This window comes from Doryrhamphus excisus, chromosome 5 (genome assembly GCF_030265055.1).
Source record: "Doryrhamphus excisus isolate RoL2022-K1 chromosome 5, RoL_Dexc_1.0, whole genome shotgun sequence".
In the NCBI taxonomy this organism is placed as follows: domain Eukaryota; kingdom Metazoa; phylum Chordata; class Actinopteri; order Syngnathiformes; family Syngnathidae; genus Doryrhamphus; species Doryrhamphus excisus.
The window spans coordinates 14,967,542-14,993,054 of NC_080470.1; the positions used below are offsets into that span (position 1 = coordinate 14,967,542).

General features: G+C 39.6%; 1 protein-coding gene across 7 annotated transcripts in view; it reads left to right on the forward strand.

Annotated features, from left to right (window-relative positions):
- arhgef18b (rho/rac guanine nucleotide exchange factor (GEF) 18b) overlaps positions 1–25,513 on the forward strand; it is a 99,341-nt gene that overhangs the window by 13,005 nt on the left and 60,823 nt on the right. For 4 of the 7 annotated variants that reach the window (XM_058072731.1, XM_058072732.1, XM_058072730.1 and 1 more), the window contains exons 2-10: positions 376–509; positions 1,130–1,623; positions 4,908–5,073; positions 7,122–7,248; positions 7,339–7,393; positions 8,416–8,460; positions 12,741–12,809; positions 13,417–13,525; positions 19,078–19,255. In XM_058072731.1, coding sequence (XP_057928714.1) covers positions 1,484–1,623; positions 4,908–5,073; positions 7,122–7,248; positions 7,339–7,393; positions 8,416–8,460; positions 12,741–12,809; positions 13,417–13,525; positions 19,078–19,255 — 889 coding nt within the window. In that variant the 5' untranslated portion in view covers positions 376–509; positions 1,130–1,483. The remainder of the gene's footprint in view (positions 1–375; positions 510–1,129; positions 1,624–4,907; positions 5,074–7,121; positions 7,249–7,338; positions 7,394–8,415; positions 8,461–12,740; positions 12,810–13,416; positions 13,526–19,077; positions 19,256–25,513) is intronic. The other 3 variants (XM_058072727.1, XM_058072728.1, XM_058072729.1) reach the window with 3 other exon arrangements.

Here is a 25,513-nt window from a genome sequence, read left to right on the forward strand (position 1 = left end):
GTCCTGTAACATCCCCACATCATGCCATGTGTGTATTTGCCTTTAGACATGAGTAAATTAGCTAAAATGCTAACATGCTAACAGTCATCATGCTAGCACCTAGCAAGAGACCCTCAAGGTTAGAAAGTGCCAAGGTTGTCCTGTAACATCCCTACATCATGCCATGTGTGTATTTGCCTTTAGACATACCAACACCACCAAGATCCCTTCCATAGCAGAGTACTACACATTTACAAAATACTTTTTACTTGGACATTTTTCAAGATCTTTGAATGATTTTGTGATTTCTGCCATGACTGTGTCATAATCCGAATAAAACACAGGATAAAGATGTTGAACCCATATGTAATTAAAGATAACGCTAATATATTCCAGCCTCCGAGTGCAAGCCATACAGTGGACAAGAACGTGTCCAGCTCCATACTCCTGCAGTGACAACGTCCTCCACATCTCCATCGCCTGCTTCCATCACCGAGCATGTCTTCTTTGGGGGGACCAGTCAGGATCAGGTAGGAGTTGTAGCCTTGTTTTGACATTTAGAAATGTTTTTTTCCCTTTATTCTTGTTTCCAAATGTTTAATTGCCTATATTGTTATTACTTAATTTTATTGAATTTGTTTTATTAAAATTGTCCATGTAGTCTTGTTTTTACGTTTAAAAAGTGTGTATTATTGTAGATTTTTTTTGTCTTTTATTATTTAAATATAAATGTTTTAAAAATATTTTTTATGCCTTTATTTATTATTCTTATTTCATTTTATTAAATTTGTTTTATTTAAATTTTCCATGTAGTTTTCTTTTTACATATAAAAAGTTTTATTTTGCAATGTTTTTTTAATTATTATTTTTCCTTTCCAGTCTTGTTTTTAAATATATATTTTTTAAATACCTGTTAAATATGTTTTATTTTATTTTTTTGTTATAGTAATTTTGTTTTAGTAGTAGAGTAAACAGTGGTGTAGATTTTATTATTAGTATCTTTCATTATTTTTTTATTATATTTTATATTTATTTTAAAGAGAAATGATCTGTTTCAGGGTTGAACAGTCCCCATTAAAGTTCCCAACTGTCATGCAAGTGTAAAAAGAAGTTATCCCCCCTAAATAGTAACCTGTCTTCACCTTGGCAGGACGCATGCTCGTCTGTGAGCGACAGTGACGTTGGAGGTGTGGATGTGAGCAGCAGCTTAGAGGACCTTCAGGGCCTCAGCTCTTCTTTGGGAGACTCGGACTACTTCAGGGACTTGGAGGCTGTTCTTGGAGGACCTCTGAAGGCCAGCAGTCCAGACCGGACATCCCAGACGACAGCACCCCTTTCGGCCAGTCAATCCTCATCGCCCTCATCGGAGGCACCCGGCGGCACCCTGGTTGTCACGCAGCTGCGCCCCACCCTGTTACCAAGCTGTGTGATCGACAGTGCTGACCCCTTGGGCCCAGGAGTGGGGCTGAGCGTGACTATTGATCTGAACGGACTCCTGGGTTCCATGGAAACCACTCAAACACATCAGAGCACCGTGCATTTCAACGGAGACGTCGACAGTTTCCCCAACTTGGCGAGATCTGTCTCCACGTCTCGAAGACACAGCTGGGGCGTCCCCGTGTCCCCCATCAACCTGGGAAGGAGGTACGACTTTTCTCTGTTTGTAGTTTTTCAACAAGCATCAATCACATACTTATTCAATAAATATGAAGTCAAAACATCTCAAGAAGATGGCGGCAACCCCCGTAGATACTAGGTGGGCATTTATTGCCAACCAGCCGAGTTCTCGTCCACAGCTGTAAAAACCACGAGACCCACTGGGATGATGATAGACGAGGCAGGATGTTATCACGTGGTCCGTGGTCTCGTCCTCAGCACCACACTGACCCGCTACAGTGGAAGCCGGTTTGATGGCGGTTGACCCAAGCGGGCCTGGGAAAGCAAACTCCCAGTGGTGTTGGACTGACGTCAGCAATGAAAGCAGGGAGTCTGGAAGGACTCGGTACCCGAGTGATGAAGGTCATTTAGCAGTTCCAGTGGAGCAAGGACCAATGTGTGTTCTAAGACCACCGGTGAAGGTAAAACTGTAGTTTCGGGCTAGCTCCCTGATCAAGGACCCGGATCAATAGATTCGAGATGGGTGTAAATCAGTCTCTCCAACATCTTGTACTCACTCTCAGGCCTTTATATTGACTTGTGGACTCCTATAGAGCAGGTACACACGATAACCCGCACAGAAAGCTTTCTAGATCTTCCAGACTTGTGCCTCTTCCTGCAACTTTTTTTGGGGTTTTCTGTCCTCGGCCCAAACACTTTGTGTCATTTAGTCCAACCCCTGGCTTTAGTACACCCAGATACAATTGGTCACAATCTCGAGGACTTCCAGACGGCTGCCAAACCCCTTTTGTCCGATTACTTAAATAAACACAGTTTGGACACTGAAACCAAGTCCTGTTGGAAAGTTCTTCGACTTCAGCAAGAGTTTGGTGGATAGTCCTGCTCCGTATTGGCCCATGTTCACAAAACAGTCCCTTGTGAATTACTCTGGGTGGGATTCGGAAACTCCAATCACTTCTGCTTGATGCTTGCCTGAGCTGAACAAAATTAGCTTTGCCTCACACCTGTTAAAAACATTACATGGCAGCCAACTGGTCATGCCCATATGAGGACTTCCGGATTGCAGGGATGTCAGTGGAATTCTGTGTAAAAAAATAAATTCTGTAAAAGAAGATTTTTTGATTTTTTGGAAGCTTTAGTGTACACATGCAGGAAGATAGGAACTTGTTTAGCCAGGACTTTAGGGCAGCGCCGGCATGGATTATCAGGTCTGGGCAGATTGAATCAGGGCCCGGAGCTTTTCCAGACTTTAACAACTGGGGGGTACTGGCAAACTCCCTGGAGTACAGACTCCGCAGATTGTTTGACCAGGTGGGGTAGGAATCCTCCAGGGTTCAGCAACCTCCGTCTTTACAAGTCTGGCTGAATCGCCACCTTTTGTTCAATGCACCCCATTTTTTTACCTATTGGTTCATCCTAGAATATTCCAACTTAATTTTCATAATATTACAAATTTTCTCCCCATTTTTTTTCTTATATTAACACTTTCCCCCCCAAAAATGTATGCTTTATAAAATGTTATGCATCTAACACAGGGGTCTCAAACTCGCGGACCACGGGCCAAATGCGGCCCGCGAGATGCTAGTTTGAGGCCCCCACCTTGATACCAAAGTTTAATGTTGAAATGACAGCTTAAAGCTGTGTGCACTCCAGACACAATTAACATGATTTTGCCCCGCCCATACCGTTACCCTACCCTGTTACCCCGCCCTGTTTTGCTTTGGATTAGCAATTAAGCTAAAGGCTTATGACGCTGGGTACAAATAAATGCAGGAAATGATTTGGAATAAAACGAAAAATACACGTCAAGATAAAGCATCTCATCAAACATGGAACTGAGTACGATGCTAACTTGCTAATTGGGTCAAATTATTAAGTTTCATTCATGTTCACGTTAAAGGTTAAATAACTGTTAATACTGTACATTTCAATCTGAAAAAAATAATTTCTCTACCAACTGTATGTGGTTTCTTACGTTTTTCTTATTTGCTGTTTTGTTATTATTTTACTTATTTATTACTGATTGATTGATTTATTGTCTTTATTCTTAATTTGTTTATTTATTTTTTTTATCTTATTTTGTGTATAGAAAAATAAAAATGAAGATATTTGAGAACAGTGGAATGTTTTATCAGATATTTTGGTGTGGAAAACCGGAACCAAAGTACTGAAAAAGTGTATAGTTTTTTTGTGGATATAGTGGATATAGTTTTTTTTATAGATTTTTTTTCCAGTTTTTAATTCATTGAGTTTGAGACCCCTGATCTAACATCGTCCTTCATAATATTATGACTTTGCTTGTAAAGTAGCAAAATTTTTATTGTAAAAATTACCGTTTTATATCTTATTTTTATAACTTTATTCTCCTAATATTTTGACATGATGCTTATTAAATTAGTGCACTTTTCTTCCATTCATGCTTTTGTGGTTTTTCAGCTGCTGGCTCCAAATGGCCCCTGGGCCGCACTTTGTATACCCCTGCTCTAGATAGTTGATTAAAGGTTTTAAAAGTAAATTTGAATGAATAATTTGGTCGTATGTCATTTTAATTTCTTAATTGAAATATATAAAATTAAATTTTTAAAAAAATATATTATTATTATTTTTTTAATATTTAAAAAAAATAATAAATATAAAAAAAAGATTTGATTGGACTGGGGTGAGATGCCAGTTTTATTTAAACTAAAGATAGACACACAGAATACTTTATTAATCCCTTAGGGATTCCCTCAGGAAAATGGAAAACCTATTATGCTCATTTTCGTCCCTTTGTATTGAGTTGTGTACTTCTATAGAGCAGCTACACACAATAACCTGCACAGAAAGCTTTCTAGATCTTCCCGTATCTGCAGCTATTCCAGCTGTTTTTTTAATTTATTCCCCTCACTGCTGTGATCGGTCCCACTCAGCTTGTACCTGGGCACGCCCATATAAGGAAGTCGCAGACTGTGATGTCACAGTGAGCCGGTATTAGAAAAAAATCTCTGAAACCAAGTATTCAGAGCCATCCCAAACTTTTTTCATGGCTCACTTCCAAATGAGCAAACCTCTCGATGTGAAACTTGCATGGTTTAACACCAGAATTCAACCTTTTACTACATTTAGAGGTCAGAAAAGCATCATAAGTCCACATGAAACCCCATATGATCATTTCAGTGAAGGTAAAATGTTCTAAACAACTTTCATAAAACAATGTTATGCATTCTTCCCCTCTTTTTAAAAATACCTTTGGTGGTTTTTGTGTAAGTCCTGCTAGCGAGTGACTTACTGTTGGAACTGCCGCTCATTGTGTGTCTTTGTTCCTCTGCCAGACTAAGTCTGGACACCACGGCCATGGATAGCGATGGCGAGGATAATGAAGAAGGGGGGCAGAGCGGCCTCTTCCAGTCCACTCAGCAGAAGACAGAAAGCTACGCAGGTTGTCCACTGGAGGAGACAGACGGTCCCCAGCAGAGTGTCTTCAGTCCTACAGTTAAGGTACATTGTGACGAAGGACAGGTGCACATCCTGGCGGGATTGAATTCAGTGTTTCTCACCTTCTTTATTAAATTGCTGCCACTCATAACCTTCTTTGGCCCCATGGCGGGTTATTTTGCTGTCGTACCAAATAACAAAATGCACATGGTGCTCAGTCAGCAACACTGAGCTTTGTTCGAGCACGAGCAAATGTGCTAGTTTGTTACGTGCAATATTGTACAAATGTTGGGACAAACCTTTGGTGAAAATAGTCTAGAAAAAAAACAATCATATGAAGATTGGGGCGTACATAAACTGTTTTACTGTAGAGCAGGGGTCTCAAACACATGGCCCACGGGCCACATGTGGCCCGCCGGACACTAGTTTGAGGCCTCCGCCTTGATATGAAAGTTTAATGTTAGTGCGGTCCGCGCAAGTTTGATATGGATGCTGTATGGTATCATGTACCCAGTAAAAATTATTACGTTTGATTAATGTTCATTTTAAAGGTTAAATAACTGTTAATAGTTATCCTCCCTATCCGTGTGGAAGTGGTAAGTTAGGCTAACCGGTAAGGCTACCGTTTAGGTCGCTAGCTCTCTAGTTTGCGAGTTAGCATGTGTCTCAAGACCCTGCAGTTGCGCAATATGTTGTAAATAAAAAGAGTATAAATGTGACTATAGTCGTGTTTTGTCATGTCTACAGGGCTCTAATAATGCTTTGTTCATTTTAATCTGAAAAAAAAATAATTTGTCTACCCACCAACTATATGTGGTTTCTTAAGTTTTTATTATTTGCCGTTTTATTATTATTATTATTTTTATTTATTTATTTATTTATTACTGATTGATTGATTTTCTTTATTCTTGATTTGTTTATTTATTTTTCATCTTATTTTGTGTAGAAAAATAAAAAGTAAGATATTTGAGAACAGTGGAATGTTTTATCAGAGCTTTTATTGTAGAAAATTGGAACCAAAGGGAAGTTTTAAAAAAAAAAATTGTTTTTAATAAATGCGTTTTTTTTTTTTTTTTGGAAAACCTGATGCGGCCCAGTCTCACCCATTTTTATTTTTATTTTTATTTTTATTTTTATTTTTATTTTTATTTTTATTTTTATTTTTATTTTTATTTTTATTTTTATTTTTATTTTTATTTTTATTTTTATTTTCATTTTCATTTTCATTTTCATTTTCATTTTCATTTTCATTTTCATTTTCATTTTTATTTTTATTTTTATTTTTATTTTTATTTTTATTTTTTTTTTTTTTTTATTTTTATTTTTTTAATATTATTTTTTTAAATCTTATTTATTTATTCTTAATGCAGTTGATATATGAATGATGCACTGACTGTTGGGCAATTTTTCAATGTCGTTGTACTTGTTACAATGACAATGAAGGACTATTCAATATTCACCTATGCTACCTAAGATATATACAAACAAGAACCAATACAAGTGTATAATAAAAAAACATGTTCCCATATTACATTGCGTCTGAGCAAAGCATTTAGTTGGATGACAAGCAGCGTAAAAATGGATGGATTAATGGATGGATGGATGGTGCTGCAATGCTGCCTTTGTCCACCAGAGGAGCCCAGAGGGAGGCTGACGCCATTGCAGGACCCCGGCAGACACCAATAAATGTCTTGCTCAGAACAAATACTTGTTTTTCTAATATTACTACAATGCTAAAATATATTAATATTATTAATACCATATTAGAATGTAGTCAGAAATGAGCTGGACCGCCGGATAAGACGCAGAGCTCAAGTTTAAGAAAAATGTAGCGGCTTAAACACCGGAAATGAAGGTCTGCATCTCACCACCTCAGCGTATTGTGAGAGCCCGTTAGTGAAAGCCACTTAAGTGACCAAATAAGGTTCCGGTGCGTCTAAGGTGTTAATGGATGAAATAAATAAGTTGCTGTGTGTATATTACACTTGAGCTCATTCACGTCTCTGGAGTGGGGAAACTGTTCTTGATGGAATCCAAACATCTAAACTCGTTGTGTGTTTGCAACATGGTGACAACCTGGATAATATATGAATATGTTTATATTATTTCAGGCTGCAGGATTTCCCGGCAAGCAAGTGTACTCCCGCTCGGAGATCCTCGCCACGGACGAATGTTCACGTGCAGCACACATTTCCCACATCGTACGCACGTCCAAGCAAGCTGCAAGGGCAGCGGGAGGTGGGCTTGTTTTTTCACATGTGGGCGGTATGAGTTTGATACGTGTTTGACTCCAGAAATAGGTAACCTGTAACCTCCTCTCTTGTGTAGCAGAGGAGTTTGACCCTGAGGAACACCTGCACTCCACTGAGGGCCAGAGTCACATGTAAGTCCACCTAATCATCAGTGAAGTGGGCTTGAGCCCTGAGTGGAGTCGGACAGCGTTAATGTACATGATGACATGACCTCCATCTGGTCAGACCTAATCATACATGAAGAAGTCTCTTGTGGTTCTTTACACCAGGAGAGGGACTATCTACATATAAGTGGTCATCAAATATACTTGCTAACGGTGCGACAAAACACATCCACAGCAAGTTAACATATCACATACAACAACAACGACCAAGTGCTAAACATAACACCTAGCTTAAAACTGTCATTTACATATGCCCGCAAGGTATGCTAGGTAGTCCAGCAGCCACAACAACATAAACATGAATAATAAAAGATTGTATAAGATTAGAGAGTATGCTTCCTTTCTCTTTTTCACATAGAGAGAAAGAGTACCAGAAGCTACCCAGCATGCCTTGCGTCAAGGCTATATGGGTGGGTTTTGTTACATGTAGATATTTATTTGTTACATTTTTATTACATTATGTTGCATTGATGTGTTTATTGTCAAGGAAAGTCGCATTTTTAGACTCATTTCATTAATTTTTTTCTTCCAGCTGCTTATTAATATTTAGGATCAAACTTTAAAGCTAAAACAAACCTTAAAATGTAATGAAATGATGAATAACCTAACATAGCCTAACATATTTAGTCCCAAGCAATTGAAACTAAATTGTACTTTTTTTGACGGTGCACTTCCTGTACCGTCTCTGCATGCCCTTATGGTCTCATCTCCGCCCACATTCCCATAGCAACGGGGAACAGAGGGTCTTTCCCCATTCCTTGTTGACATTTCTGCTCCGTGTCATAATCTGCAACCTTCTCCTCCTACCCCGCTCTCTCCCACCTCCTTAGATGGTGTGTTTGTGTACGGTATACCTGCACAGTATGTGCGCTGTGTTTGTCAGATTGTGTAGATGCATCAAAGTTCCTTCCTGCCCCCCCCCCCACCTCCCACCCCTCCTACCCCTCTTCCTGCATATCAACTCAGCTTGGGTGTCTTGTTTGTCTCAGGCTGATGGTACAAAAGGTTCTGCAGGAGCTAAAGTTGTACCACGGGTAAGTCGAGTAAACAGTGTGCTGCTAAAAACGACACCCCTCACATGTGTGTGACCAAGCACTGTGTGCCACCATGTCACTGTGTGTGTGTGTAAGTGTGTGTTTGCAGACTGTATGACGCCAAATTACTTTGCTCTTAGAAGGGAACGCTGCATCAGTAACTCACACCTCACAGTTGTTGTTATATGAACTCACTCTGCATTCTACACGGTTTGTCTTTATTATTTTTATCATTGTTGCATGACATCACGACTAATGGACAAGCCCTTAAAAAGGCCTGGTTTGGACTTTGCAAGTCAGGGCCATTCAACATTTAGTCTATAGCAGTGATTTTCAACCACTAGTGTACCTTGAGAAACCGTGTGCCGTGAGGAATTATGCAATATCACTTTTTATAATTAACATTTATTAATCATCATTTGCAAATATTATGTCAATAGCCATTATGTCAATAGTATGAATGGACCCAAATATTCCAATTCACTTTGGTTTATTTGCTCAAACAGAAAAAATTGAACAGGGGTGGAATATTCCTTATATTATTAATATATTACTTAATATATTAATATATTAATATTATATAATATTATATAATATTACTTAATATTATTAAGTCGATCGCGATCTACCGGTTGATCGCGGCGTGACATTAAAAAAATATCATCCTAGCATCAATGCCGTCACTTGATTGATATACAGGGCAGCCATTCAGATGACAACTGAATGTTGCCATTCGGGTGACCAATCAAATCAAACAACGTCTCTAAGTGCAGGAGAACTTACGATGTCAGCCTATCATCCAGCCCCGTTACTTGATTGACATACAGGACAACCAGTCAGATGACAACTGAATTTTTACCTTTAGGTCACCGCTCATGCGTAAACAACGATGCAAAGTGCTAAGCTAGTCGGCGAATTGCGTCAGATTTTAAGCCCTCGATAAAGTTTATGGTCACTAAAATGAGTGAAGTAGCTGGACCAAGTAAAAAGGCAAAAACATATCACTTCCATACGGAATGGGAGGTGGACTTTTTTTTCACAATGTCTTTTTCGAAGTGTGTTTGCCTGGCTAACCTGGCTAGCAGCTACTGTCCAGCAGCTACTGTCCGGACTATGCATCCCTGGCTGATTCAATTCAGTGCAAGTCATCAAAGTACACTCAGGTAATTACAAAAAATGTTAATATTATCATTTGGTTATGTAAGGTACATCAACATACATTGTACGTACAAATAATCCTCAATATATTTGAAAATAAATAGATGTTTTGTAGTGGGTAGATCATTTTGACTCGGCCATTTTAAAAGTAGCATGCTGAAAAAGTGTGAGCACCCCTGCTTTAACCAATCCGATTGAGGTATCTTGTACCCGCTCAAACGGAAAGTTGTCAGGGTGCCTTCTTCTTCCGGTGTTTTTCTTCTTCTGTTGTTTATTGGCGGTTGGCAAGCAGCTTTCGTGTGCATTACCGCCATCTGTGGAACAGAATCTAAACCCTTCTATACTTTATTCACAAGTCCACTTTTATTAAAAAAGAAAATATATATCTATATAAAACATGCCCTGAGTTTAATTATAAAATATTAGCAAGATTGAATTTGATCTTTTCCTGTTTAAATTGATCCCGGGTACGTTCTTTCAGCGCATGCTCAGATATGACGTAACACGCAGATCCAGACGTTCTTCACTTTTAAAAATGGAGGCCAGCAATCGGCACTGGACTAAGCAAAGTTTGTTTTTGATTCAAACTAAATTTCAAGACTGGACAGACGAAAAACTGGCAATACGGAGTTATTCCAACAAGTGAAAGAAAAACTCGGGGAAGTCGGTATCACGTGATGTTGATGATTACGTTTTACTGGGCATGCCCTATTGACTATTCTGGTTGATTTTCACGCCGCATGTAGACAAGAGATTGGAATATTCCTTTCCATGGATACCATTGTTTCCCGAAAGGTAATTGGGAAAGAGAAAAAGTGGTGATGTAAAAACGTGGCTACTGTGGAGTGTCTGTGGTGTAAAGACTGGCAGAGCAATGTAATATTGGTCCGTGTGGCAACACCTACCTTGTTCCTCCCATAGACTTATTGATGCACGTGTGAGGTCGTGGTCACATTTTGGAACATTTTTGGTTAGTGGTGTGCCACAAGATTTTTACAATGTAAAAAAACGTGCCGTGGCTCAAAAAAGGTTGAAAAACACTGGTCTATAGCACCAAGTAACGTTAGCTTATTTGTTCATATACATCCACATAAAGTCATGCTATAGCGCTTTGGACCCTTTTTCCTCTTCTTTCTCAATTGTGCACCTGACAGCTTTGACTTTCCATGTTTTGTTGACACAAATAAACAGCATCATTATTATCATCTTTTACCGTCACCCAGCTAGCAGCCAAGGCTAAACCAACTCATATCCACACACAATTTTTCTCAATTTATTTCACATTTTACACAAAGTGAATTAGCATGTTTGAGGCTCTTGGTCTGCAATATGACAAAATATTAACAATTAAATATGTTTTATTTTTGAGCTATTGCTGTTAGAAGTTTAATTTTTGCCTTATAATTAACCTGAGGGCTGAGGTCCAGCGGTATTACATGTATTCATTCTTTTTCTATACCACTTTTCCTATTCAGCATCCCGGGTGGGCTGGAGCCTATCCCAGCTGACAATATAGCTTCCAGTTAACCATGAATGACATGAAATCAATGTAATTATATGAAGAGCTTGCAACCAAAAGGCGCTAAATCCTTTTTGACTGATTTCAAGAAAATCAATGATTTTTAACTACGCACATATCAATCTATTTGGTCATCAAGTCTATATTGCAAATGAAAGAGCTATCAATATAGCTCATAAAAATGCATGCTATAAAAATCCTGCACACACCATGTATTTTATATATATATATATATATTTTTTTCGGATTTAGCGCCTTTTGGCTGAAATAAATTTGAAGTCACCTTTAACTTCTTCAATGGCATTGTTGTAAAAGAATGTAAGGTGCTTTAATGTGCTATGCTAATAAAATAATTACAACACAGAAGCCATTCTCAACATACAATACAAAATAATTATTATGAATTAAATGAATAAAAATGTTATTAAAAGCAGTGCTCATATTTGACTGCACCATGAAGGTGACAGTGACAAAAATCATCTCATTCCAAACTCTTTACATTGTATGTTTTTTAGTACAAGTAAAATAATGTTTCTCATGAAAGTTGGAGGTGTCAAGGTAGAGACATGCCTTTTATGGCGTAAAAAAAACTTCCATGTTACAGAATACTGTAAAAACACAATTTGTGTTCTCCTGAATTGCATAACATACTGTAACTATCATACGTGTACTTAATGTACACAAACAAAACAGGATGCGCACTGATACTGGCTTTCTGTATGTGCAGTGCCAATTGTATTCTTCTCTCTGATTGGTCAGATTATCAATAGATGGGAAACTTGGGCCAATCAGAATAAAGAATAAAGAAAGGGATTTAGCTCCTTTTGGTTGAAATCTGAAATGGAAATAGCGCCTTTTGGTTGAAAGCATACATTTCATATCACTTTTTTTCATATTTTTAAAAATGATTTCAAGACCAAAATATGTGATTTGGATACACATGACAGAGGTCTATCAAACTCATGAAAAAGCCTTTTGGTTGCAAGCTCTTTATATTTTATGACACAGTTGATCCTTGGTTAGCATCACCGGAAGGTCCGACTCTAACCAAAACATTCTCTAACCAAATGTATTTAAGAAGAAAAAAATGTAAGTCCATCCGTTCCAGAAAGCCAAAAATGTTAACAGAAAACATGTTTTTATAGTTTTACAATTATAGTTTTACATGCAGAATATGTTTTATTTTTGAGCTATTACTGTTAGAAGTTAAATTTTTGCCTTATAATTAACCTGAGGGCTGAGGTCCAGCGGCACCCTCCCCCTGCTTTACTTTGGTTTCATCCACATCACGTGGTGGAGGTTTGATCACATTTGAGGGCGCGAGTATCACGCCTGTAGAGGGCGCCCGTCTGAGGATTGATTCTGTGAGCGCTCAGCATTTATCGCCCACACATTACCCCTCATCGGACTCTCTTTCCGTGAAAAAGGCCAATCTTTGGAGATAAAAAGCATGACTGGGAGGATTTTTCCACAAATTAAAAATTATGTAATTGCTAAGTGATCCATGTTACACCATCATGACTGAACACTCTTTTTCCAGCATGCTTTGTCAACAATTGTGTACGGTTTTTGAGGCAGTGAAAGGTGAATTTGTCGTCCACAGGGCCAAGCAGAGGACCCACAAAACCCATGATAAGGAAAATGTCACATGGTACGAGTTCCTCTCTAATGAGTAAGTTCACTTCTTATTGCTCTTCATTTAATCTTCCGTGAGGATATGACGCTTGTTCCCTTGTTGGTATTAGTTTTCATATACGATAGGTATTACATGTATTCATTCGTTTTCTATACCACTTATCCTATTCAGCGTCCCGGGTGGGCTGGAGCCTATCCCAGCTGACAATATAGCCTCCAGTTAACCATGAATGACATGAAATCAATGTAATTATATTTTATGATATTTTATGATCCTTGGTTTGCATCATGAATCCACACCGGAAGGTCCGACTCTAACCAAAACATTCTCTAACCAAATGCATTTTTCTCATAAGAAGAAAAAATGCAAGTCCATCCGTTCCAGAAAGCCAAAAATGTTAACAGAAAACACGTTTTTATAGTTTTACAATTATAGTTTTACATGCAGAAAACAATTCAATATACATATCAATACAAATACAGTCAATGATGAATGAAAAGGATCTGGGTTGTCCAATGTGCGGCCTGGGGGCCATCGCTATCGAGGAGGACAACTGTGATGATAGTGCTGATATTATATTGGGATTGCAATATTGTTAATGCAGTTTTTTCCTCCCTTCAATGGACTGGAATTGGTCCGATAGAAATGAGGAGGAAGATGATCGAACCGAGAAGGTGGAAAAGGGTACCAAGGTGAAGAGGACTCTCAGCTCGTTGAGGAACAGGATGACTGGATCCTTCAATAAAGATAAGGTAAACGCATTCATTGGACAAGAAAAGCCGAGGGTGCGTTCACACTTGTCATTTAGGGCGTGGTTAAAGGGAAGGCAGTTTGCTCTGCTAGTACGGTCCGGCAAGATCGGCTAGTACGGTCTGTTTGGTCAAGTTGAGAAGAGCGATATGGAAAAGTCACTAATTTGAAAAACACAATGTTGAGGCTTGTGATTATTGGCTGAATATAGCAGTAAGTTGGCAACACTGATCCCTCCTGCTACGTCTTCTTATTCTCTGGCAGAAAGGGCACTTTTAAAAAAAGAGACATGAGACATGAACACACGTCTTTCTTATTTTATGTGCCTTCTAAAAATTTGGACTGATCACACAACATTGTGTTCCATGGCTATAAAAACATGGAACCTTTTTCCTTTCTTAGTCATCAGCAGTAGAACACGGGTAAGCTTCAGGAAAATATCAGTTCCCGACTAAAAAATAGACAAGCAGCTTTTTGTGAAAAGATACATTTCAAGCATAAATTTCTGCTTTGGGACAGATGAAATATGGAAATAACAATTTATTTACAAATATAACACCATGAACTATTTCTTGTTTTCACATTTGCGTGTGCATATGCTAACTCATTCCATCACAGCCATTTTCAAAAGCCGTCCCTCTCGGTACCGGCCATTTTTGATGATTTTGACTGATTTTTCAAGGTGTATAAAACATTGTGTTGTAGGGCTATATAAACATGGTATATACCAGGGGTGGGCAAACTACGGCCCGGGGGCCACATCCGGCCCGCCAAGTGTTAGAATACGGCCCGCCCGTTCTTTCCAAAGTATTTCATTTAAACTTAATGGGGTGACAGGGCCTTCTCCATTGCTGCCCCCACCCTACTGGAACTCTTTGCCCCATTCGCTGCGTGTTTACCCTGACCTTCCCAGTTTCAAAAAACAACTAAAAACCCACCTCTTTAAATCTGTTTTTAATGTCTAACTTTTTATACTGGCGGCACAGGGTCGTGTGGTTAGCGCGCAGACCTCACAGCGAGGAGACCAGGGTTCAATTCCACCCTCGGCCATCTCTGTGTGGAGTTTGCATGTCCTCCCCGTGCATGCGTGGGTTTTCTCCGGGTACTCCGGTTTCCTCCCACATTCCAAAAAACATGCTAGGTTAATTGGAGACTCCAAATTGTCCATAGGTATGAATGTGAGTGTGAATGGTTGTTTGTCTATATGTGCCCTGTGATTGGCTGGCGACCAGTCCAGGGTGTACCCTGCCTCTCGCCCGAAGACAGCTGGGATAGGCTCCAGCACCCCCCGCGACCCTCGTGAGGAAAAGCGGTAGAAAATGAATGAATGAATGAACTTTTATACCTGACTGCTGTGCCCCGCTTTTACCCATGGTTTAACTGCGTATAAACGAATGAATGTTGTATTTTAATGTATCTTTTACTCTATTTACTTGCTTTTATTCAAGTCCATTTTTCTGTAAAGCGTCTTTGAGTATTTTGAAAAGTGCTATACAAATAAAGTGTATTATTATTATTAATAATATGCAACCTGGGATCATGATCATAATTCCAGGTGGACTGTTACGTGTAAAATGTATAGTATGCCCCGCCCCCCCCCCGTCAATTTTGTTAAATCAATGCGGCCCGCGAGTCAAAAAGTTTGCCCACCCCTGGTATATACTGTATATAGCAGAAGAAGATTAGACTTGTCTTTCATCAGAAAAAAGTTTGTTTCTACCTTTTTACCATTCATTACCATAGTTATCAGCAATAAAACATTGGTAAGTTTGAGCAAAATTCTCAGGAAAATCCCCTAAATATTATTCAATGAAATACAGTGAAAACCCTGTTTGTGTATACCCCACTTCTCAACAAATAAGGGGGGATTTTTGTGAAAATATACATTTCAAGCATAAATTTAGTCATATATATTTTGCGAAAACATATATATATACATAAACAACACAACAACATGATTGAATATATATTTTTTTAATTAATATATCACCATGAGCTATTTATAATTTTCACATTTGCAACTGAACTGTGTGTGTGTGCATATGTTTAATTTTCCCTTCAATGTGTAACGTCCTATTCGCTACACGGCGAGATGACTTTTTCCCTCCCTGGCAACCTGCATGATCTCTTCTATTGTGGACTTGCATCATCATCTCTTTGCGCCTCTCATGCTAAAAGCTAGAAATATAAAGGTATAAATATTTCTTTGGTAGCGAATGGGTTTACATTTTTGAGTTAAAATGCGTAACTTTCTGCACGCTACACTGCATGCTCTCACATGGTCCACCTGTCATATGTGATTTTTTCTTTTCATGTAATGCACTTCTGCCACCTTGTGGTGGTTTTGTAGGGCTTAAAATGGCTCTGAGGAGAAATGCATCTGTGGAGAGTTGCGACATCACCTCTTTTTCTCTCGTGCAAAAAAACGTATACGAGGATTTTGTCCGGGTACTCCCGTTTCCTTTCACATACCAAAAACATGCTAGCTTCATTAGCCACTCCAAATTGTCCATAGGTATGAATGTGAGTGTGAATGGTTGTTTGTCTATATGTGCCCTGTGATTGGCTGGCCACCCGTCTCTCGCCCGAAGACAGCTGGGATAGGCTCCACCTTATCTGTGACCCTTGTGAGGATAAGTGGCATAGAAAATGGATGGATGGATTGGGGTTTATAAGAACATTGAATTACATATTTGGTATTGAATTAGTTAAATAGAAATAAAGAAAAAAAAGAAAAACGCATTTTCATGCATTTCACAAACATTTTTTTTCCATTTCACAAACATTTTGTATCCATTTCCCAAACAATTAAAATGAATAAGATGATTTTCAAAGAAGGATGTATATTTTAGCATAGAGGCCTACTATCAACAACTGTCAGTCCTCTGCATCAATCTCCTGGTATAGCTGCTAATCCAAATTCATCATTTTATAAGGCTAATAGATTATTAGAAAACCCATCTAAAAATCTAAACTAAGACTAAAAAATCAACTACTCCCTTCAGAGCAGCACAAACTGAGTCTAACAAGTACAGAAAAAGGAGTGGGAGGCCCTGTTCAAGACTCGCTAGCTGACTCGCTGGTGAGGTGTGGCGAGGTGTCACTACCTTAGTAACGTGACGTGTGTTCTAAGGGTGTGGACAATAATCGATATTAATCAATACATTGTTGTGCATACGCGTGATGCGAGTGCATTGGCTCATTCACTGAGTATGGATGCAATTGACGGGTGAAATCTAGATTCATTGCGATGCGTTAGTGGGTATCGGTAAAATCCGATGCAAGCGTTTTATTAATGTTCAACTTCACCCCATATGCTGTTCCCCAGGTGCCATGAATGCACCATCATCAGAATCAGAAAGGGTTTATTGCCAGGTATGATCAAACACATACTAGGAATTTGTTTTGGTATAGTTGGTGCAGACACATCTATTCTAAAGAATTCTAAAGAATGAAAAATACAAAATATACAGAATAACAGTATAAATATATGTACACAGTCTGTTTTTTGTTTGTTATTCCGGAAGTGCAGTCTGATTGTTTTTCTTAAAAGTCCAAACTGGACGTTAATGTAACGCATTATTTCGCCTTTTGTATTGAATACGGACGGAAGCCGTGAGGCACATACACATGGGAAAAACCAAGCAAATCAGGTCAGAACAATTGGATCTTCCACTGCTTTCCAAATTGTCCAGGAGCTATTTGTCCGTCCACAACAAGTACCCCCCCCCACCCCCCCAGAACATTAGAACAGCAGAGCAGTTGGCTTCTTCCTGAATTGTGAAACAATTTTAAAAGAGTAGAAGTTGTTTTCCACTTTCTGCTCCTCACTACTGTATTAGACTAGGTGCTAGGTCATTCATATTAGCAGTATGTTTAGCAGTCAGGAATATAAACAAACATTGATTGCACCGTTGAAAGTGTCACTAAATGCTGTTGCTGTACTATATTTTTTACAGCAGTAATTATTGTTTAATAAATAATGCTGGTCCTATGTCTTTGGTTTTGTGTGCAAAATATCATTTTTTACCCGGAATGATTTATTTCCCGGCCTGCACGGTAGTCGAGTGGTTAGCACGCCGACCTCACAGCTAGGAGACCAGGGTTCAATTCCACCCTCGGCCATCTCTGTGTGGAGTTTGCATGTTCTCCCTGTGCATGCGTGGGTTTTCTCCGGGTACTCCGGTTTTCCTCCCAGATTCCAAAAACATGTTAGGTTAATTGGGCACTCCAAATTGTCCATAGGTATGAATGTGAGTGTGAATGGTTGTTTGTCTATATGTGCCCTGTGATTGGCTGGCCACCAGTCCAGGGTGTACCCCGCCTTACGCCCGAAGACAGCTGGGATAGGCTCCAGCACCCCCCGCGACCCTCGTGAGGAAAAAGCGGTAGAAAATGAATGAATGAATGAATACTGAATTCCATTTTTTCCCTTTGCTTATTTGCATCATGTTGAATTGCATCATATCGCAAGAAATGTATATCATATCGGATTGCATTGATTTAAATTAAATGATTATCGCTTTGTATTGTATCGCATTATATCGCATCATGAAGAGGGTGAATCGTATCGCATCGTATCACCAGAAATTTCCATGTATCGTTAAAGTATGGTATCGCTGGCAGTGTATCGAATCGTCCTCAGTGCTGGGATTCACACCCCAAGTGTGTTCATGTCTCACATAAGGATTCTAAAAAAGTGCACTTTTCCTTTAAGAAGCAGCTTTATGATGCCATCTACTGTATGGAGTTGGAATGACAAGCTACAGCCCCACTCAGTCCCCTTATAATGTGTTCATGAGCACTGCTCCTTTAGTGCTATGGATGACAAAACTACAGTAAACCTCGGATATATCGGACTCGGATATATCGGAAATTCGCTCACAACGGACAGATAAAAAAGAACCAATTTTTCTGTAATGCATTTCCAATAAAAATTCATTGCATATATCGGATTTTTTATTTAACGGATTTCGCCTATTTCGGACAAAATCTCCAGTCCGGTTCCAATGCATTTCCATGAAATTTCCCTCGCATATATCGGATGGCCGCATCGTGGCGCTCCGATTCGCCGAATCGTGACAGGCCGCTATACGACGTCATTTGCAGCGTTTGCAGCGTTGCCTGCGCGTCCAGGTACATTGGAAACATAGTCAAGGAAGTGCCTTTTTATAACGGATAAAATCCGATTTACGCATATACCGGATATAAATCCGATATATGCGTAAAACAGACATTTTCCAGTATACGCATATAACGATTTTCGCTTATATCGGACAAAACCAGTGGCAACAATTGAATCCGATATATCCGAGGTTTACTGTACTGTAGCTGACAGGAAGTAGTGGTCTTTTTGCTGCACCTGGCTCACGCCCCCCCCCCGGCCCGGACTTTGAACACCCTTGTTCTCATGTAAACAGTGAACCGTTGGCACACATGTTGCTGCACCTGTAATCTCCTTACACAAACCCTGTCCCACATCCTGCTTGCTGACACACTTCTAACAGCACCACTAACCTCCCTCCATGTTTGCTTCCAATGTGTGCCCCTGCAGGGTAAGACCCGAGACAAAGAGCAGCAACAAAGGGGCAAAGAGAAGGAGAGGGAGGCCGAAGAGACGCAGGGCAGCCACAGCAGTGGCCATCTTTTAGCACCGGGCACTTTTTCCAGCCAGGCCACCTGCTCGCTCTGTGGCAAGACTCTGCAGAAAAAGCACAGCCTGCAATGCATGAGTGAGTAACACCTCAAGACGCACCCGCTCGCATGCAAACCTTTGGCTTTGGCCAAGTACACGCCCCCCCACCCCCTCGCTTCCACACCGGCTCACTCACCAAGACTCACAGGTTGGCCACAACATTAGGTACACCACACAATGAACTGACATACAATACAGGAGCTTATAACATTGCAAACATCGAGAATATGTATACTTTCTGTATTTATAAATAGGACTACCAAAGTACTGTATTAAGTAGTGTTGGCCCCTTCCTGATTTCTTAGTTGTTTGCACGTTTGTCATACATAAATGGTTCAGATCATCAAACATATATATATTAGTCCTCCATTGATTGATATTTGGGCGGCACGGCAGTCTAGTGGTTAGCGCGCAGACCTCACAGCTAGGAGATCAGGGTTCAATTCCACTCTCGGCCAAACTACAACCACAGTAATGAACATCAACATACTATACTATACTATACAATTCATTCAAACTGAACATTATTATCTTTAAAGGCAGATTGTATTAATAAAACTTAAATATTGCCTCACGTCCCTGCATGATAACATAATAAGTTCATAATTCACACAGTCATGAAGGCTTTTCTTCTTATTTCTGTTTCATGTCTGTCCTCCCATATTCCCAAGAATGCATCTGCATTTTGTTTCCCTGCTTTGGGTCCATGTACAGTCTTGCACAAGTCTTCATGCTGTTTAGGCGGGGCGTTTCATCCATCAGCGCCCTCCTCCTGACATTGTTTACGCCAACCTGCAAGCACGCTTAGCTTAGCTTTCTGCTCCCAGCCTGTTTGAGTCCTCGCATTTCTCGGGGGTGTCAGATGAGCTGAAGCAGGCCTGCTTTGTTTGGAAGCGACTGCAGCACGCGGGACTGTGTAGGACCTTTCAGCACCACGCGCTCGTTTCTTCTTCTGCTGATAAGTTGCGGTGGCCAATGATAGAAATGAATCGCGGGTGTGTATGCTCCATGATGATACAACTTGGTTTTGTTGTTATTAGCGACACCCAGCAACACAAATCTTTTCCTTGGTTACATCACTTTTATTTGCATGCTCGCTTGTTGCTAGGCAGAGTTCATGAGGCTCAGTCATTACTCTACCAGGGCCAATGAACAATGAACAAATCAAGTCACGCCCACTGATTCTGACAGGAAAAGGAAGTCACACAAAACACTGTGTATGACCTTCTAAATCAAGTACAGACTGGGGGCCATTTGTAACCTTTTTTTATTGGCCAGCAGCACATTATAAAATATAATATAATCAAATAAAATATACGACCAGTCCAGGGTGTACCCTGCCTCTCGCCCCAAGTCACCTGGGATAGGCTCCAGCTACCCCTGCGACCCTAATGAGGATAAGTGATATAGAAAATGGATGGGTGGAAAATAAAATATAATTTGACGACAAAACTAAAAAACAATAACAATTTAAAAATATGCAGTAATTTTACATGCCTACCTGCTGTCAGTGACACGTATGTCTGAGTGTGGTCTGCATAGTCGTGGTAGGACACATTGCAGCTGCTTATAAACTAGCCTCAAGGCAGCATATACTGTACAGATTAAACACTAGGGGTCCCAGGATTGACCCATGGGGAACCCCACAGGTCATAGCTACAGTTACTAATTCCAACAAAGTACTTCATGTCCTACAGGTAGAACTTGAACCAGTTGAGAGCAGTAGCATTGTGCTCTCAAGCATTGTGGAGGTGTCCTGTAGACCATTGTCAATCAATATCCTTTAGCTAACTGTTTGAGTTAGCTAAATAAGCAATAAGCAATAGAAGAATAAGAAGCAGCTTAATGGCTAAAATGATGTTCAGTTCAAGGAGTAGGGCCAGGAGGAGGACGACGGCAAGAGCAATATGTTTTAACAGGGATACAAAAATGCTACAGTTGAACGGTGCCAGTACAAGCCAAGATCAGAGGAGTGAATATTTTGGGAACCTATCCCCCTTCTTCTTCAGAAGAGGCTTAATAACAGCAGTTTTCAGGGCCTTTGAAAAGGTTCCAGTCTGAAGTGAGATGTTAACAAGATGAGTGAGTTGGGTTAGCAAACTGCGGAGCACACACTAGTGGGTAACTCAGGCAGCACGTTGATGGACCCAGACTGCAAATGGTTTCTCGGACTGTTTTGCCAAGTTGTGAAATGTGCCACCTCCAGGTGTCTATCGAGCTGCAGAATAATCATTTGTGTTATGGAAATGATGGCATTTTCTATACCTTGAACTTTGCCATGAAAGAATATTGCAAACTCATTGCACTTATATGTAGAAATGAGTTGTAATGGCAGTGCAAACGGTACACGGGTACGAGTTGTGGGTGAGGATTTCAGAAAAATAACTCTCCCTTGTTCTGCGCAATGTTTGCTTGAAAGTGTGTAGCTATTCTTTATTACCTTTGCACCTTCACATCACGTGGATGACTGAAATATTCCCATATGTTTTATTACAAGAGCAGAGAAAAAAATCACTACAAATTTCTACAATAAAATAAAAATAAGGAAAAAAATGAAGTAATAAACTAACAATATATTTGTGGATGGATGGATGGATGGATGGATGATAGATAGATAGATAGACTTTCTTTATTGTCATTGCACAATATCACAGCAGTGAAATTGCCAACGAAATGTTGTTGCCTGGCTCCCGTATAATAAATAATAATAATAATGTGGTGAATAAATGAAGAGCTTGCAACCAAAAGGCGCTAAATCCAATTTTCACTAAGTTGCATGTTTTTCATGAGTTTAATAGACCTCTGTCATGTGTATCCAAATCACATATTTTGGTCTTGAAATCATTTAAAAAAATATGAAAAAAAGTGATATGAAATTTATGCTTTCAACCAAGAGGCGCTATTTGCATTTCAGATTTCAACCAAAAGGAGCTAAATCCCTTTCTTTATTCTTTATTCTGATTGGCCCAAGTTTCCCATCTATTGATAATCTGACCAATCAGAGAGAAGAATACAATTGGCACTGCACATACAGAAAGCCAGTATCAGTGCGCATCCTGTTTTGTTTGTGTACATTAAGTACACGTATGATAGTTACAGTATGTTATGCAATTCAGGAGAACACAAACAGTGTTTTACACAAACACATGTTTTACAGTATTCTGTAACATGGAAGTTTTTTTACGCCATAAAAGGCATGTCTCTACCTTGACACCTCCAACTTTCATGAGAAACATTATTTTACTTGTACTAAAAAACATACAATGTAAAGAGTTTGGAATGAGATGATTTTTGTCACTGTCACCTTCATGGTGCAGTCAAATATGAGCACTGCTTTTAATAACATTTTTATTCATTTAATTCATAATAATTATTTTGCATTGTATGTTGAGAATGGCTTCTGTGTTGTAATTATTTTATTAGCATAGCACATTAAAGCACCTTACATTCTTTTTACAACAATGCCATTGAAGAAGTTAAAGGTGACTTCAAATTTATTTCAGCCAAAAGGCGCTAAATCCGAAAAAAAAATAATAAAAAAAAATATATAAAATACATGGTGTGTGCAGGATTTTTATAGCATGCATTTTTATGACCTATATTGATAGCTCTTTCATTTGCAATATAGACTTGATGACCAAATAGATTGATATGTGCGTAGTTAAAAATCATTGATTTTCTCGAAATCAGTCAAAATGGATTTAGCGCCTTTTGGTTGCAAGCTCTTCAAATAGATGACATCAAATATGAACAACAATGTACAGCGTAAACAGTAAATTGCACAAATAATTGAAATAATTTTGAATAAATAATAATAATTTATTTATTTGTATTGGAAGGCTGGAGAAAATCGAAAGTGTGCCCCGTGGGATACATTGTTGCCATCTACTACCATGTATCTCTAGTGTAGCTCTTCACAAGGCCCTCATTGAAATTTCAATTGAACCCCAGAAAATGATTGCAGATTAGTTTCAACCTTTTCAATGCTTAAATCACACTTGTAATATGAAGAGAATTAATTTTATTGATGTAGAAGTTTATCCTTTCATGTCTTATTTGATTGGTTGGTAACAATCACATGTTTCTACTCCTATAAAATGATGCCGGGCCCCAATATGTGTATTGATAGATTATTTAAGTTGTGTAAAGTGTAAGGAACAGCCCTTGGTGTGATCCATCAAGAGTCTTAGTAAAATATTGCTCTTATATTGGACCCCATTTGTTGTGGGGTGAAAGAAGCAGTAATCACTGTATTTATTCTGTCCTATCACTTCATTATAAATGTTGCAGTCTGGCAGCATGTGGCTGTAATGTATGATTGTTTTTAAAGGTGTGCTTATTAAACTTGCTCTGGTATATTTCACATAGGTGCAAGGCGCCAGGCAGGACTCTTTTTGACACAAACCAGGATCTTATAATATATATATTATTATTATAATAATTACTCTTGACCAGTCCAGGCTGTACCACGCCTCTCTCGCGCAAAGTCAGCTGGGATAGGCTCCAGCATAAACCTGCAACCTTAGTGAGGATAAGCAGTATAGAAGATGGATGGATAAATTACTCTGTGGTGGCATTTGTGTGATATTTACCTTATTGATCTGAATATAAGACCACATGGAGCGCATCCGAAGCATTTTCTCTTATGAGTTTGTCATTTCTGCATAAATCTTTGCTGTAATTTTAATGCTGGTCCTATGTCTTTGGTTTGTGTGCAAAATATCATTTTTTACACAGAATGATTTATTTCCTGGGCTGCACGGTGGAGACCTGAGTTCAATCCCACCCTCTGTCATCTCTGTGTGGAGTTTGCATGTTCTCCCATGCGTGGGTTTTCTCCGGGTACTCCGGTTTCCTCCCACATTCCAAAAACATGCTAGGTTAATTGGCCACTCCAAATTGTCCATAGTTATGAATGTGAGTGTGAATGGTTGGTTGTCTATATGTGCCCTGTGATTGGCTGGCCACCAGTCCAGAGTGTACCCCGCCTCTCTCTCGCCCGAAGACAGCTGGGATAGGCTCCAGCACCCCCGCAACCCTCATGAGGAAAAAGCGCTAGAAAATGAATGAATGAATGAAATTGTCCATAGGTATGAATGTAAGTGTGAATGGTTGTTTGTCTATATGTGCCCTGTGATTGGCTGGCCACCAGTCCAGAGCGTACCCCGCCTCTCTCTTGCCCGAAGACAGCTGGGATAGGCTCCAGCACCCTTGTGAGGATATGCGGTAGAAAATAAATGAATGAATAATTCTGACAAACCATGACGGAGAGATAATGGAACCCCGATACTGCAGTACGGCTGTACTTGGTTTAAAGCTACAAATGTCAATGCAATCTAAGACAATGGTGACCAATGAAGCACAATATATGATATAAATCCAATTTAACTGATCATTAAAACATGTGTTTTTTTGTCTTGGATTTGGTCCAAAAATGTTTCGTCACAAAGGCGTCCTGGATTGAGGTCAGTACGGCAATTGCGTGCGCTCCGAAAAGGAGGTAGTGTCCCTTTAATTGGAGCCAAGTGGGCCTGCAGGGATTGAGCCTGTGGAATGCGCCGTTTGTGTGCCACAGATTGTTCCCACTGGAAAAAGCGCTGCGAACTAAAGTGGAGCAAAACAACAAGAAAGCCCGGTGAACACTTTCAGCCGTCAATTACCGAACGGAGATGTTTACCTAGCGTTGGACACTGATGTTCATTGTGAGCGTTGGCGACCGAACCGGACCGGGGGCTGCTTGTCACTAACGGTAAGAAGCGGCGACTGTAGCGCGATCAGGTGGATCATTCCCGTTGTTTCCTTCAATTGACTCTACAACCACACTCGAAGTGTAGTCGACAAATCTCTTCATAGTTGTACATATGGGTCCGCGTTTAGAGGTCGAGGCCGAGTTAAATTGGACGTTTTGTGAACTTTCTCAGTGTACATCCCAGTTAGCCTGCATCTTCATCACTACAGCTAGCTAACGGCTAGCCGCCTGTTGCTAGCGAGCTCGCCTGTCCGAACATCTTCATTTATTATGTGGTTGGCTTTAAGTAACATAAATGTGCTGTTTTCTAACAAACTGCATTCGTGCCCAAAACATCTTCTGATGTTAACTTTGTGTGTGGTTGCCAGTTTTCTGCTGGTACACTTTTGTATGAGGCTCAACAGGTGATGCTAACAATGTTAGCCCATACAGTTTGATGCTCATCAGTCTCCGTGTTGTTAAAACATTTTATTTACATTCATAAAACATTTCTTTATTTTCTTATGTGGTTACTCATTAAGATCCTACCTTGGCTCCGTGTTGTGC